This window comes from Mesoplodon mirus (genome assembly GCF_964341445.2).
Source record: "Mesoplodon mirus genome assembly, chromosome: 5".
Lineage (NCBI taxonomy): Eukaryota > Metazoa > Chordata > Mammalia > Artiodactyla > Ziphiidae > Mesoplodon > Mesoplodon mirus.
The window spans coordinates 91,313,061-91,329,115 of record NC_138980.1 but is presented as its reverse complement, the minus strand read 5'-3'; the positions used below and the strand labels follow the sequence as shown (position 1 = coordinate 91,329,115).

At 35.8% G+C, this 16,055-nt stretch overlaps 1 protein-coding gene across 2 annotated transcripts in view; it reads left to right on the top strand.

Annotated features, from left to right (window-relative positions):
• The first annotated feature begins 1,300 nt into the window (after positions 1-1,300).
• The window catches only part of YTHDC2 (YTH N6-methyladenosine RNA binding protein C2), a 71,029-nt gene continuing 56,274 nt past the window's right edge, over positions 1,301-16,055 (top strand). The window contains exons 1-4 of one of the 2 annotated variants that reach the window (XM_082621907.1): positions 1,301-1,788; positions 3,342-3,432; positions 10,276-10,472; positions 11,808-12,007. In XM_082621907.1, the coding sequence (XP_082478033.1) occupies positions 1,602-1,788; positions 3,342-3,432; positions 10,276-10,472; positions 11,808-12,007 (675 nt within the window). In that variant the 5' untranslated portion in view covers positions 1,301-1,601. The remainder of the gene's footprint in view (positions 1,789-3,341; positions 3,433-10,275; positions 10,473-11,807; positions 12,008-16,055) is intronic. The other variant, XM_082621906.1, reaches the window with a different exon arrangement.

The window sequence follows — 16,055 nt, the reverse complement described above, 5'->3', positions numbered from 1 at the left end:
GTAAATGATAATGGGTTGATGTGGGAGAGCCTATCTAGGTAAGGGATGGAATCCTGGTTTATATGAGGAGAAAGAGGCATCCATGTGAAGTACTAGGAGGAAGATTGTCATGTGCAGGAGAAAACTGTGCAAGTGGAAAGTTCCCCTGATGGTAATAAGCTTGGTGTGTTCAAGGGACAGAAAGAAATTAGGGCATTTGAGCACTGTGAGGATGAGAATGGTGCGAGGTAGACAGAGGCCAGATTAGGCAGGGTCTTCAGGGTCATGGTAAGGAATTGAGGGTGTTTTATAGTTGCAATGGGGAGCCATTGGAGTGCTTTGTGTAGGGGTGTTAACCTACTTGGCTTGTACAGTTGTCTCTCTATCTGTGGGGATTGGTTCCAGGACCCCTTGAGGATACCAAAATGCAAGGATGTTCAAGTCCCTTGTATAAAATGGCAGTAATATTTGTATATAACCTATACACATCCTCTTATGTACTTAAAATAATCTCTAAATTACTTATAATACCTAATGCAATGTAAATACTATGTAAATAGTTGCAGTGCACAGTAAATTCAAGTTTTGCTCTTTGGAACTTTCTGGAATTAAAAAAAATTTTTTTTTGTTTTTTGGTTTAGTGGTTGGTTGAAGTAGTGGGTAAGGAACCCAAAGATACTGAAAGCCAACTGTGTTTTTAAAAAGATCACTAGTTGCTTTCTGGAGAATGGATAATAGGAAGACTAGAGTGGAAGCAATTAGGGTGGCTGGGTTGAGGTTTATGTTAGTGGAATTGTATACAAGCAAATGGACATTCTCATAATCTTCCTTGACATCCCAAACTAAAGGGTTGCATCTTCCTATTCCATCATCTCTCATAGCACTTACAACTACCTTTAATCATTTTTTTTGTCTACTGTCTGTTATTCCCATATAGAGTTGCCAGATAAAATAAGGCCACTCAGTTGAATTTGCATTTCAGGTACCGAATAATTCTTTACTCTGTGTGCTCCCAAATATTGCATGGGAAATACCTATACTGAAATTGTGTTCCTTATCTGAAATTCCAATAAACTGGGCATCCTTTATTTTTGTTTACTAAATCTGGCAACTCTACCCCCACTAGAATGTAAACTCCACGAAGGCAGGAGCCCTTTCTGTCTGGTTCCCCAATGTGTATCTAGGGCACATAGTAGAAGCCCACACATGCTTACTGAATGAATTAATGATTTAACCAAATAGCGAGCGACTGAATAAGTGGTTGAACAAGAGCCCCTCAGGACGGGGTGGAGGGGTGGTGCGTGGGGACAGGAGACGACCGGGAGAACCAGCTCATTTGGGCGCAGCGCGCAGGGCGCCAGGGACAGTCTACGTGCTGAGGTCACCGGCGCCGGCCCGGTGACGTCATCACGCCCGCGCTCTCCGCCCGGCGGGGGTTCTAGTGCCGCCGGCGCCTCATCGGCTGTTGTGGAGAGCGGGGGCTTTCCTGTGAGCCCGATCCAGCGCAGGTAGCCTGTGGAGCCGTTTGGCCCCGGCAAAGGCCCCCGAGGCCCACCTTCCCTGTCGTTGGCCGTCAGCCAGCAGGCCTGGCCGCTGTACCGCGAGAACATCTCCTCAGGGCCATGTCCAGGCCGAGCAGCGTCTCCCAGCGGCCGTTTGCTCCTGGAGGGGGCGGCGACAGCGGCCCGGCGCCGTGTGGCCCTGCGGGCGGCGGCCGGGCCAAGGGGCTGAAGGACATTCGTATAGACGAGGAGGTGAAGATCGCGGTCAATATCGCTCTGGAGCGCTTCCGATACGGGGACCAGAGAGGTGAGGTTCCCGACAGGGACCCCGCCGGCTGCCCCACCTCCCGGAAGCCCGGCCCCTCGTGGGAAGGGGCTGCCTCACCGGAGGGAGGGGAGACGGGGGCGGTCCACCGGGTCCGGGCGAGGCGGGCGCGGGGCTGGGGCCAGAGTTGTGAGCCTTGCCCGGGGATGTGAAGAGCCCCGTGGCATCCTGCGGATCAGCCGGGTTACGGGGCATTTGCCTGGCGTCCGAAGGCACGAAAATCAGGCTGCTCAACTGCAGGAGGCATTTCTTTCCCCAGGGAGAGAGAGGCCTTTCGGTAGCTTTGCCACAACTTTTAGGTATTGTTAAGCCCCTACTTTTTTTTTCTTTTTTCTTTTTTAAAGGAGGTGGTGGTAACCTTACTCGAGGTACGTTTAGTTTGAGTTTCGGAAGTAGAGGAGCAGAAGGAAATCAGACGAATAAATGCAGTGGCAATATGTAGTGCTTTGTTTACATCCCGGAAGTATCACTCTAAACACTTAAAAAAAACAAAAAAACAAAAACTCGTTCTGTTAGACGAAACGTCTTCCATCCCTCTTAAGGTTGGAAAGCTACTTGTCTTGGGTCACACAGTGCACAACCAGCAGCCGGCCTGTGATCAGTACAGTATACTGAGAGCTCATTCTGATTTGCTGCTCTAAGTAGAGGACCCCTTGTTCTGGAAGCTTAGAGTCCTTCCCTCTCCCCCAAAAAAGGACCTGGACAGAGTGATTCTGAACTTTCATTAAACAGAGGTGAATCCCCAGAAATATACAGCATCATATCCAGTCTGAGACAGTGAAATAGGGATTCTATGCAGTTTTTGAAGGCAAAGACAATGGAATCTGATGCTGAGCATTCGTAATACTTGAGCATACCTCATCCTTGAAGGAAATAAACATTTTGTTGGTTAAGCAAGTAAGTTAAGATAGTAAAATATGTTCATCAGGAGCTCAAGATTTCAGCACAAGTAAGAGGACTAATCTTCGGTGAACATCAGGGTCCTTTATCACATTTAGGTTTAAATGTTATTAATATCAGAATTCTGGTAGACATTCAGTGGTTAATTAGTACAGGCATATCTCATTATTGCACTTCACTTTATTGTGCTTTGCAAATACTGTGGTTTTTTTTTACAAATTGAAGGTTTGTGGCAATTCCATGTTGTCAGATGATGGTTAGCATTTTTATCAATAAAGGATTTTTAAATTAATGTGTGTACGTTGTTGTTTAAGACATAATGCTATTGCACACTTAATAGGCTACAGTGTAGTGTCAACATAACATAGGCCCTGGAAACCAACAAACCAACATAGGCCCTGGAAACCAAAAAAATTTGTATGACTTGCTTTATTATGATATTCGCTTTATTACAAGGGTCTGGAATCAAACCCACAGTATCTCCTAGGAATGCTTATATCAACTTTTCACATAAAATATGATAATTTGATTATATGTTTTATGATTTTTCATATTTTATAAATATATGTGTATTGAAGTACCTTGAAGGAAAATTGCCGATCCACAAATGATGCTTTGTGTTTTTTTCCATGCAGAAATGGAATTTCCTTCTTCTTTGACCAGTACGGAAAGAGCCTTTATTCATCGATTGAGTCAGTCTCTTGGTTTGGTTTCTAAAAGTAAAGGGTAAGCTGACAGGTTTTCTTAATTGAAAAAATTATTTACCGAAAAAGAGAAATGTTTTTGACTAAATAGTTATTACTGCTTTAATTAGATTCACGTCCTTAATTATATTGTGTGTAGATGATCTGATTCATGTCTGTACCAAACTCAGCTCTTTGCTTTTCTTACTGTCCCCCTTTTTTGTTTTCCCTGATTGGGGGAGAGTGGGAGAAGAAGGTAAATTTTAAGATGTAAAGAGAATGGTTTAAAAGTTGAAGTTGATTGCATTGAGAAAGGTATTCTCTTCTTGTATGGAAACCAAAACTTTTTTCTTGAAGAATGGATGGACTAAAAATAATAAGTACAATTATTTACAGAACTTATCTCTTTTAATGCTACTGTACTATAATGGTATGCTTCTAGAACACATGCTTGTTGTTTCTTTTCATACCAAGTCACGAATCTGATGATTAGAACTGATTAAATAAAACTGAACAAGAGCAAACATATATTTTTTGAAGATCACTTATCCATAGTGGGGAAAAGTCATTTGAGCCATCCATATTGAAGAACTCTAAGATTCTGTGGAGTTATTTCATTTTGGGAATAAGAATGATGGTATTGATATAGAGTTCTTAGTATTGGTGTTATTGACGTTTTGGACTGGATAATTCTTTATTGTGGAGGGCTGTTTTGTGCATTGTAGGATGTTTAGTAGCATACCTAGCCCACTACATGCCAGTAACACTTCCACCCCCAGTTGTGACAACCAAAAATGTCTTTAGACATTTCCAAAATCTTCCCTGGAAGCAAAATTGCTCCTGGTTGAGAACCACTGAGATTGGGGGAAAAGAAGATGAAATTTCAGCTTCCAGCTTTTAGGTTAAGAAGAGGGAAAACAAAGCCTTAATTAAGTAAATATATTAATAACTAAATAGAAGGTCCTAAGGTGAAAATAGCTGAGGTTGGAATGTCTTGCATATGAATGTCCACCATAGTGATGATACAGTTACTGACTGAGACAAGGGATGTAGCTTAGGTGCATGTGCACTTTGAACATCACTAAAACCAGTGTTGGCATCCTGGGAGGTTCCACCCATATTATAGTCATCTGGATAGGTAAAATATTGCGCTTGAAAATAAAAATAAGGTGCAGGGCCACAATCCTTTATCCAAAAGGGCCTGGGCCAAATATGTTTTTTGTTTGTTTGTTTTTTGTTTTTGCGGTATGTGGGCCTTTCACTGTTGTGGCCTCTCCCATTGCGGAGCACAGGCTCCGGACGCACAGGCTCAGTGGCCATGGCTCACGGGCCCAGCCGCTCCGTGGCATGTGGGATCTTCCCGGACCAGGGCATGAACCCGTGTCCCCTGCATCGGCAGGCGGACTCTCAACCACTGAGCCACCAGGGAAGCCCCCAAATATGTTTTGAGATGCAGATTTTCAGATTTCAGAAAGGCAATAGGGTATATTAGCAGTATGTTATATTTCTTGCTGAAAAATGTATGACTGTTCACACTAAGGTAAATAAAGATCATAAATAGCTTCATGTTAATTTAACCAGGCTTTGCTGCCAAATGAAGTTGCTGCAGACTTACAGAAGTCTGCCACTTTTCAGAGCTGTTTGGATTTAAGGGTAGTAGATAAGAGATTGTGGGCCTGCACTAAAAAATATCTGTTATAAACACACTGTTCTGCAGCTACATCATTTCTGTGGTTACATGGGTTTTTAATCCTAAACAGTGAACTTGGAAATGACCTTTAGAAATTACTCTTAGAAAAGCAGTCCATTGGACTAGACTACCTCTACTTTTGTTCAGTAGCATGATCCTTTAAAGGATGGTCCAGAGAGGAAAAAAAGTTTGGGGGGGAAGGGGAGAGCAAGTTATCAGGACAAAAAAAGGGGGATGAAGAAACATTGAAGAGACAGAAAGAGGAAACAGGAAAGAGATGCTAAGGGAATCAAGGCAACCCCACCTGTTATCTCATCCCTACTCCCTATATCTAGTGCTCCATAAACCCTCTTCTTAGTAAATGTCCTAGCTCTTTCCCAATCCCTGTTTATCTCTGAGCAAACTTAGTACAATGTTTTTCTAGTGGTCCTTGTCATTTTCAAATGCCTTTCCTTCTTTTTACATACATAAAGAACTAAATCACTTTGAATATATTTCTTAAATCCTTTCTTTTCATTTATATGAGAATTTGTACCTGACTTGTATGGGTTTTTCTGTTCACTCTTGAGTAAAGATCTTTTATTTTTAACCTCCTAGAATTAACTTTGTTAATTTAGGATAGTTAAGTTAGTTAATAATTGTTAAGTTAGTCTTTCTGTTGTGTGGGTTTTTTTTTTTGTGCCTGGTATTATGATTCCATAATACCTATTTGACAGGTGTGGAGGAAAGGGCAAGAAACCTGGATTCTAATCCCAGTCTCTCACTGCTTTGTTCTTTAGCTTTGGTCATGTCCCTTAACTTTAAAGGCCCGTTTTCTTAAATGTAAAAAATGAAGGAGTTAATCTCTATGTGTTGGTTAAGATTCTGTGGTCCCGTAGTTTATTTTGAGTTTCTTACAAGGTTTTTAAAAACAGATTCCAGACTTACTGTGTGATAATTTACAGTTTTTTTTTTTCTGATAACTTTAAAAATTTTTTTAAATCTCCTTTCTTTCAAAATGAAGCCACGTGTGTTGGATTTTGTTTTTCATCTCCTCTTAGAGAGTTGAATTTACTTTGAATTGATTATTTTCTTTATAACTGCTCATCTTTTGGTAAAAATACTCTTGTTGGAGTAACACCCCCATTTTGTGTTCTTCACTATATCCTAACGTTTTCTTAGACAATTCCAGTCAAGTTTTCCCATACCCAAGATTTCACCTCCTTGTAATTTGTTCTGTTTTCCTCAACCTATGTCACTGTGTTTTGGTTCTAAGAGCACACTTTTTTGAGTTTTAATTTGTTCATGAATAAAACAAAATTGTTTCCTATTCTTCTTAGTCCAAGTTAGACAAAAATAAATTTACAAGATGAACTTTGTTAAAAACTTGTGGAAAGAGAAAATATAAAGTGTATGAAAGCAGGTTTTCCAAGTACAGGTTTTTTATCCTGTGATTGCTGAAGGTGCTGCTTAATAGGTATCCAGGTATTCTACTCAGCCTGACCAGGAGGCTTTACCCTACAACAAGACCCCCTTTCAGACCTGAGTTACTGCCTCCCTCACCTCCTGCCATGGAAGACTGCATACTGCACTCCACCTCTCTTCCCCTAGCTAAAACAGAAAATGGGTTAAAAGTGATGAACCCTGTTAGTGACGTTTTGGATATCCATTAAATAAACCCCTACAATGTGCAGTAATAATAGTAACAGTAGCTAACATTTATTAAGTGCTCTTGTGCAACAGGCATTGTGCTAGGTGCTTTAAGTAGATTATTTGATCCTCACAACAGCCTTGTATGGTAGGTTCTATTTTTTCAATACCTGGTGCTTGTATAACAGATGAGGCAATTCGAGCATAGAGAATTAAATAGTTTTCCCAAGATCACACAGCTAGCAGGTGGCAGAGCCAGCAATCAGACATAGTTAATGTTTAGCTAATTAATTTTTGTTTTTCACAGTGAGTTCATAGCAGTGTTTTAGGAACTGCGAGGAGTTAAAACAGAGATACTGGATAAGGCTCATCTCTAAGTTGCTTATTGTCCATTAAGTCACAAAAAGAAAAAAATTTACCACAAACGTAGCATTACTTGAAAATAATTGTGTTTAGTGACAAAATTAACTCGTTTGGTTTATTATTTTCTAGGTAATCATAAAACACAAATTTGTATGATTCAAACTTTAATAAATTTGTAATTTTGTATTACAGTATTGAGGAGAAAATGGTTTGGAGTTAGATCTTTGCATCTGTCTGCTTAGTGGAAGTATAAATTAAAGGGATATGAAATTAAGTATATACTAGACATCAAACAAATGTGTATTATGTTTTTAGAGGCATTAGCTCCTTGGCGGCTGTGAGCTTTTTAAGCAGTGATTTCACATTTTGGCTCTTTAGCAGATTTTAACTGTTCTCAGGTTTGTAAAGTGGGGAATAGCAAGGTGTATGGTTGTATTTGAGGTAGATTACTCAGTAACATTCTGTGTAAATGAAACATTTATTAATACTAAAATTGCGTCAAATTTGATTAGTTGTATCATCATTTTTCTTTAAAAAGAAGAAGCTATTTAAATGTCATTACTGCATTATAACATGCATGATTACTTTTCCCTTTGAAAGTTAGAAGTTATGATGTTCTTATCTGTATTTTTAGGCCATTTACTTTTATACTTAAATATGGCATATAGGGCTTACATGTTATTATTTTAAAAAATTCTTGTGAAGTTCATTTATCTAGCATCTTTTCCATGTTGTACAGGTAGTTTCTAGTCAATTTTGCTGTGTAAAGGGAAGTACTAGATATTCATCAAATTATAGTGTTGGTTACCTTGGAATGAAAGCATGATGGGGAGACTTCAGTGTGTTAGTTTACATAGTAGGACAACTCTACTATATTGAATGTTTTCATCCACACAATAATGAGGTGAATATTTTGCCAAAATTTCACTAATTTTTAAATTATATATCAGTGTCACTGTGGTGCTGAATGGGGTAGGAGTGAGCCCTAATAGCCTAATAGCATTAATAGTAGAATTTTTTTACTAAAACATAAAAACTATCAAGTTGATATTCTCTTTCTGTCCCACCATCTGGGTTCAAATTGAATTTAGTAAATTGTAAATGGTAATGACTAAGTACTCACACTTGCTTAGTATGAGTTATTGTTATAGATTAATGCTGAATTATTATTAGGCAACCTATGTTAGGAAAGTTTCAATCTGACCCATTATTTTAGTTGTGAACTTATTGAGGAAAGAATATATTTTCCTCAACTTTGTAATCATAGCTTCTAGCATAGTGCCTGGCATACAGTAGGTAATCAATATATGATGAATGATTGAATGAATGAATAAAAGAAAATTAAAGGTGAAATATAGCAAAACTTTCCTGAGATGATTTTTGAGAAAATTAAAGCATCTTGGAGCGGATAGAAATATTAGAGGTTTTAAAATTCTGTGTCAGAGAAGTAAAATGATTTATTTTTGATTACATAGCTAGTTAATTGAAAGATCATTACTAGCTGAACACAAGCCTCCTGACTGTTGCTCTAGTGCTCATTTCAGCACACTTCTGGCCTTCTATAGTTAAAATTTTATGAAGTACATGGAACAGAAGGGGAATGAATGATTGAGTCTATCATGACTGTACTGAAGTTTCAGAAAGGTCCATGGGAAAAGAACCTACTACAGAGAACATCTCTAGAATCCAATAATTCTGATTTGCCATGGAAATGACTAAAATTTCTAGATCAGTTAAATTTTAATAAGCTCATCTTTATGCCATCATTTAAGCATCACTAAGCACTTGTCCAGGAGTAGATGATGGCATATAGAAAGGGTATAATTCATTGAGGAGTTTCCAGAAATTAAAAATCTTGGTAAATTGAAAGCCTCACTTAGAAGACTTAGATAGCTAAAGCTGTATAGGTTAATCTTCAGTTTCATGTCACTCTTATAGTAAAGATATTGTTGAAAATATTTAAATTAGATTTAGGAATTAGGAAAATTCTAAAATTTAATTTAGAATTAGTAAAATTATATATATAATTTTCATTGTATTTGTGGCTTTGTTGCTCATTTCTATAATATGATGGTGGCATTAACCAATGGCAAAACATTTTATGAAATGTTTTGTGTAACTTTTTTTGGTACAAGAAATGATATTTTTTCCTGGCTATAATTATAATAATAGCTTTCATTTATTTAGTGTGTACTTTGTAGCAGATACTGCCCTTTACATGCATTATCTTATTTAATCATATGAAGAGTCCTTTGAGGCAGGTCTTATTATTATTATTATTATTATCATCATCATCTTAGGCTCAGAGCTATTAAATAATTTGCTTGTGGTCCCACAGCTAGTAGGTGGTAGAGATAGGATTCAAATCCAAGTCTGTGTGCTTTCATAACCCAAGCTCTTTACAGTACTACATTGTACTAGATTATAGACATGTATTATTAAATCATTCAAAATACATTTGAGGACTTCCTGTGAGTATAACATTGTACTTAGTACTCCTGAAGCTACAGAAGTCATCAAAGACATAATAAGGACCATTTAAAGAAGTAAATATACCTACATCAGGTAACTTGAGAACAGTTATAAATCATCATTACCTTATAATTGAAGGCTAGAGTCAGAAGCTTTGAAAAACTTCCTTTTTTTTTTTCCCCAGTATACATCTGAAGATACTAATCAGTAGTGCTGATTTATGTTTTTTTGGTCCAACCACTAAACTTGGCTTTCTTAACAGGTTTTCATGGGAGTGTGACATTACCAGCATACTGGAGAAACATTCAATGGAATATATTAGTCTGGACCACTGTTATAATTGGACCACCATAATGTTTTCATTATCAATTTTAGATTCTATTGTTCAAATTGATTTTCTCCCTGTATATGTTTCCCAGCATGTATTAACTGGTGATGTTTCATCCACCATGAAGCCTGCTAAGACAAACTTTAACACTTAAGGGTAAGTAAGCTTTTTTTTTTGCTGATTTAAAATTGGATTTGCAGCATTTTGAAATTTTAATTGAAAATGGTCTTGTGGCCACTTTAGCATTAAATTCCTCTTTACTGAATTTTCTGGGATTTCCAGCATCTTATCCCATTTCGATCTTTTTCAGTGTTTTGCTTGAGACATGTTTTCTAAGTAGCCATACATCATATGTGAACAAATTGACTATATATAGTAAATAAATGATTTTTATTAATATTCAGAAAGGGAGCAAATAGATACCTAACTGTGAAGAAGAAAGATGGATCAGAAACAGCTCATGCAATGATGACCTGTAATTTGACTCATAATACAAAACATGCTGTTAGGAGCCTAATTCAAAGATTTCCTGTCACCAATAAAGAGCGTACTGAACTTCTGCCTAAAACAGAAAGAGGAAATGTGTTTGCAGTTGAAGCTGGTATGTATTTTCTGGGGAGCTTCCTTGTTTATCCTATTATTTCTTGACTGTTCTTTTTCCACTTAAAATTTATTTTTAAAAACTAACGTGGAATATGATTTCTCAATTTGAATAGTTGGTTAGAAATGATTAAGAGTTGTGAAGATTTTGGAATGAAATGCAGTGTTAAGGCATGTCATTAAGTTAGACAGGGTTTTTTGTAAAGTGTTACAGTAATAGCTAAACATTTATTGAGCACTTATTGTGTGCTAGACAGTATACTAAACTCTACATAGAGCCTCATAGCAACCCTTGCAAGGTAAGAATTTCCCCTATTTCACAGGTAAAGAAACTGGGGCTCAGAGAAGTTAAATTTGTTCAAGGCCACTCAACCAGCCAGTAAACCACAAAGCTGGGATGTGACTCCAAAGTCTGAACTTTCCTATATTATGCTGCTGTGACACACTAATGAGTGGGATTTTGAATTGGGACTTTAGCTTCTGGGAAGAGACAGGACAGAGTCTTCAGTACATTAACTTGCTCAAAGGTAGATAAATAAATATATTTAGGTTATAAAATGAAGTAATTTTACTATTTGGAAAAATAACTTCTCTAATGAGAAAGTTATTTCTTTTATTATCTCCAGTGAAAGAATCTGCATAATTTCTGTTGGTGAAGTATGTTTGCAGAATGTAGAAATGCATGGCACTAGCTATCAAGGAGTTTTAAAAATACATGCACATAAAAATATTTTGAGTTATGTGAAGAGTATAAAACACATCATGCCTTTTGTATTCCTATCTGCTTAAATGTAGATGTTGACTAAAATGCACAATTAGGAGATTTGTTAAGCATTAGGACCTTATATTTACACATATTATTCTGTTTGATCACATAATCTTATATGCTAACTTTAAACATAGAGGGTTTTTAATTTTTCATATGTTTTCATATTGTATGTAACAGAATTTATAAGTATAATATACATTGTTTCCTACTCTAAAATTATAATTTTCTGTGTTATAATTGATAGAAACAAGGCTGAAAATTATTTTAGGACATCAAAATTGGGTTTTATTTTTAATGATTTTTAAATGATTGATTTTTGTTCATTTTTAAACATTGTGCACCAGAAATACTTCTGGGTAATTTGACTTCTAATTGATATAAAAATGTGTAACATATTCTCTAAGAATATTGTGTGGCAGTACAACAGCTGAGGCATTGCTTTTTAACTTTAGACTGAGTAGAGAAGAAGCACTTGAAAGGAATTACATTAGAAATTACTTATTTTTGTTTTTTAACTCCTTTTATTGTTGATCATAAATTTTTTTGTTCTCTTATTCATTTTCAAAGAAAACCGGGAAATGTGCAAGACAAGTGGGCGACTCAACAATGGCATACCTCAGATTCCAGTGAAAAGAGGAGAATCTGAATTTGATTCTTTCAGGCAGTCTCTGCCAGTGTTTGAGAAACAAGAAGTAATTGTTAAAGTAATTAAGGAAAATAAAGTAGTTTTGATTGTAGGAGAAACTGGGTCTGGAAAGACTACACAGGTTTGTTTCTTCTTTGTTGTTTATAGAAGAAAAAATTATTTTATCTCGTGATAGTTTTATATCAAATTTACACTACATATATTTTAACAAAAAACAAAAAAGGAACTTTTGTTTATTTTAATGGTTACTTCAGAAATAAATTATTACTGGAAGTACATTTTGAGAATTTGTAGAAAGGTAATATTTTAAAATATTTATTTTTAAATTAGTACATAAGGGCGTTATTTAAACAGAAGTGAGGTTGTGATTTGGTATCATGAAAGGAAAATGGACTTTGACCTTCAGTTCAGATTCCAGCTTCCACATTTATTGAATGTGAAATTTTAGGCTAGACTTGTAACTCTTGAAGCCAGAGTCCTCATTTATAAAATGGTACTAACAATTGCTACCATTCAAGGTGGGGTTTAGAGATAATGTCTGTGAAGTGCCTAGCATAGTGTTTTTACATAGCAGCTAAATTAAAAGTAATATTGATAACAACAAGAAGTGTTAATACAAAGTTAACATAAAGTGGGATTAATATGACATGTTTGACTTGGATGTTTAGAATCATAGTACTTCATTGTTATGAAGTTTCACTCATAGGCTGACAAGGTTGGAAGTAAGTATGGTACAATGATAATGACCTTTTCTTGTTTACGTTCTTTAATATGTTAGCATGTTGAAACAGGAAAATTACTTTGCTTTTGATTGAGGTGCAGATAGAATAGTCAGTATAATTTTACATTTTCTTCTTTTCTTTTATGGACAAATAAATTTGCTTTTGACAGTTGCTTAAGATTTCCTATGCTTATATTAGTTGGTTTCATAAAGTTAGTCAAATAAATAAGGCAAGGTGGTAGGAGAGGTTGACTGTAAACTTTACCAATTATTTACTTGTGGGACTTAATCATTTTCACAGAAGTGTAACTCTTTATACCTAAAACTTGAGCCTATAAAACTAATTACAAACGTGATGAAATTTTTATATGAAGACAATGTATAAGATTTTTCTTCAACATGATTATGATTAAGTGAAATTCCATGGAGTCATGCCAAAGAATCTGTTCAGATGTCTTAGATTGTTATAATTGTTTTAATATTAGAAAGTTTTGCCAGTTGATGTTAATTGTAGCCATTTTAATTATATCAAATAGAGATTATGAAAGTTTTGATAAAATATAACAAATATGGTTTTATTTAAATTATTTGAGTGTTCTTCCTAAGGGTATTTGTATACTGGGATTATGGATGTCTATTTTCACAATTATGTGTATCATTTTACTAGGTATGAAAAGATCTGGAGAATTTAGTTAGGAATTAAATATTATTCTCTTTGCTTTTCAAAAGAAACTATTAATCTAAATGGGTTTAAACCTAAGAAATAATTGTATCTTGTTCAAGGAGTTCAAGTAAAATTACTAATGTTCCTGTCCTATGAAATACAAATATGACAGTTTGAAGTTAATATCATTAGCCATTTTCATCTTTCCTTTGGTAGCATTAGGAAGTTATTTGCCTTTTTTTTTTTTTTTTTTTTTTTTTTTTGCGGTACGTGGGCCTCTCACTGTTGTGGCCTCTCCTGTTGCGGAGCACGGGCTCCAGACGCGCAGGCTCAGCAGCCATGGCTCACGGTCCCAGCCACTCCGTGACATGTGGGATCTTCCCGGACCGGGGCACGAACCCATGTCCCCTGCATTGGCAGGCGGACTCTCAACCACTGCGCCACCAGGGAAGCCCCTATTTGCCTTTTGAATGTTCATATTCATTATTCATGTTCATTATATAAAATTCAAACATTATAGAAAATATTATAGAAAGTGAAAGATTTCTAGTTCTCTTGCCACCCTCCTCTTTCCCTGGTTTATTGTTAGAAACTTGGAGTATATGTTTCTGGGTTTTTCGGGGGATTGTTTGTTTTGTTTTTGTTCTCTTTACAGTATTGACATAGATTATTTTTAAAACAAACATGGGATAATATGTATATGCTTAGCATCTTGCTTTTTTCACTTAATAGATATTGGATATTTTTCTGTGTCAGTACCTAGCGATAGACCTCATTTTTTAAACAATTGAGTAGCATTCCTGAGCATTTTTGTAATAACAGTGATAAAATAAATGACTGTTTACTGCGTGCTGAAGTTTTACGACAGTTATCTTAATTAAACCTCTTATTAACCCAAGATATGTAAGCTTGTTATTATCCTTTTTACAGATGTGGAATAAAAACTAAAACTTACAGATGTTAATCTGCCCAAATTCACATAACTAGGAAGTGGCAGAGAAGGAGTCTTACTCTGTACTTGCTTTATTATATTGCATCCTAATATTTCTTTTCTAATTTGTGGGAATGTTTTAATGGGATACATTCCTAGAAGTGGAAATGCTGGATCAAAAATATTGCATTTAAAATTTTAGTAGCTAGATTAACTAGTTACTGTCTGTTAATTCAAAAAAGAGTTATCGTATTAAAATAGTACTGAATGTGTTGAAAGTTCTCATTTCTCTAAAACTTAGGCAACAATGGATATAATTTATTTTTTACCTTTATCAATCTGATAAGCAAAAAATAATGTTTTAATTTGCATTTCTCTGATTCTTAATTGAGTATCTTTTCGTTTGCTTATTATCTATTTATATTCTGTGAGTTACTTATTTATATCTTATTTTTCTTTAGGTTTAATCATTTTGGATTTATTTTTAATAGTGCTTTGTACATTATGGATACATGGCTGTTATGCGTTAGATATCTTAAAAACAATTTCTCCCAATTTTTTGGTTGCTTTTTAAGCTTTGCTTATGGTATCTTGATTAGTAGTTTTACATTTTTATTAGTCAAATCTGTCAGTCTTTTCTTAGGGCTTCATGCCATGCTCAGAAAATCACTTTCTACCCCAAGATTAAAAAACATTTTCCTACAAATATTTTATTCTAATACTTTTATATTTGTAGTTTAAAAAATCCATCTGGAGTTTATTTTATTGTGTCATATCAGGTAGGAATCTAACTTTTTTCCTTATGTTAGTATCTAGTGTTCCAATATAATTTTCATTTAATAATCCCTTCCCCCGATTTTAAGATACTACTTTTTAAAAATTGAAGTATAGTTGATTTACAATATTGTGTTAGTTTCAGGTATACAGCAAAGTGATTCAGTTATATATATATATAACATAATTATTTTCAGATTATTTTTCATAATAGGTTATTACAAGATATCGAATATTGTTCCCTGTGTTATATAGTAAATCCTTGTTGCTTATCTATTTTATGTAGTGTGTATCTATTGATCCCATACTCCTAACTTATCCCTCCTTCCCTTTTCCCTTTGGTAACCATATGCTTGTTTTCTATGTCTTTGAGTCTGTTTCTGTTTTGTAAATAGACTCATTTGTATTATATTTTAGATTCCACATATGAGTGATATCATATAATATTTGTCTTTCTCTGTCTGACTTACTTAGTATGATATTCTCTAGGTCCATCCATATTGCTGCAAATGGCAACATTTCAGTCTTTTTTATGGTTGAGTAATATTCCATTGTGTACATATATGTGTGTGTGTATATATATATATATATACCCACCACATCTTTATCCATTCATCTGTTGATGGACACTTAGGTTGCTTTCATGTCTTGGCTATTGTAAATAGTGCTGCTGTGAACATTGGGGTGCATGTATTGAGATACTACTTTTTTTTTTTTGCGGTACGCGGGCCTCTCACTGCTGTGGCCTCTCCCGTTGCGGAGCACAGGCTCCAGACACACAGGCTCAGCGGCCATGGCTCACGGGCCTAGCTGCTCCGCGGCATGTGGGATCCTCCCGGACCGGGGCACGAACCCGTGTCCCCCGCATCGGCAGGTGGACTCTCAACCACTGCGCCACCAGGGAAGCCCTGAGATACTACTTCTGATCAAATACTAAATTTCTATAGTACCTGGGTATATTTCTGGAATTTTTGTTATGTATTTTTAATTATCTGTTCCTACACCAAGGTCTCATTTTTTGCATTTTGTAGTTTTACAGTATGTAGCATAATGTTCCGCTTTATTATTAGCTTCTCTTT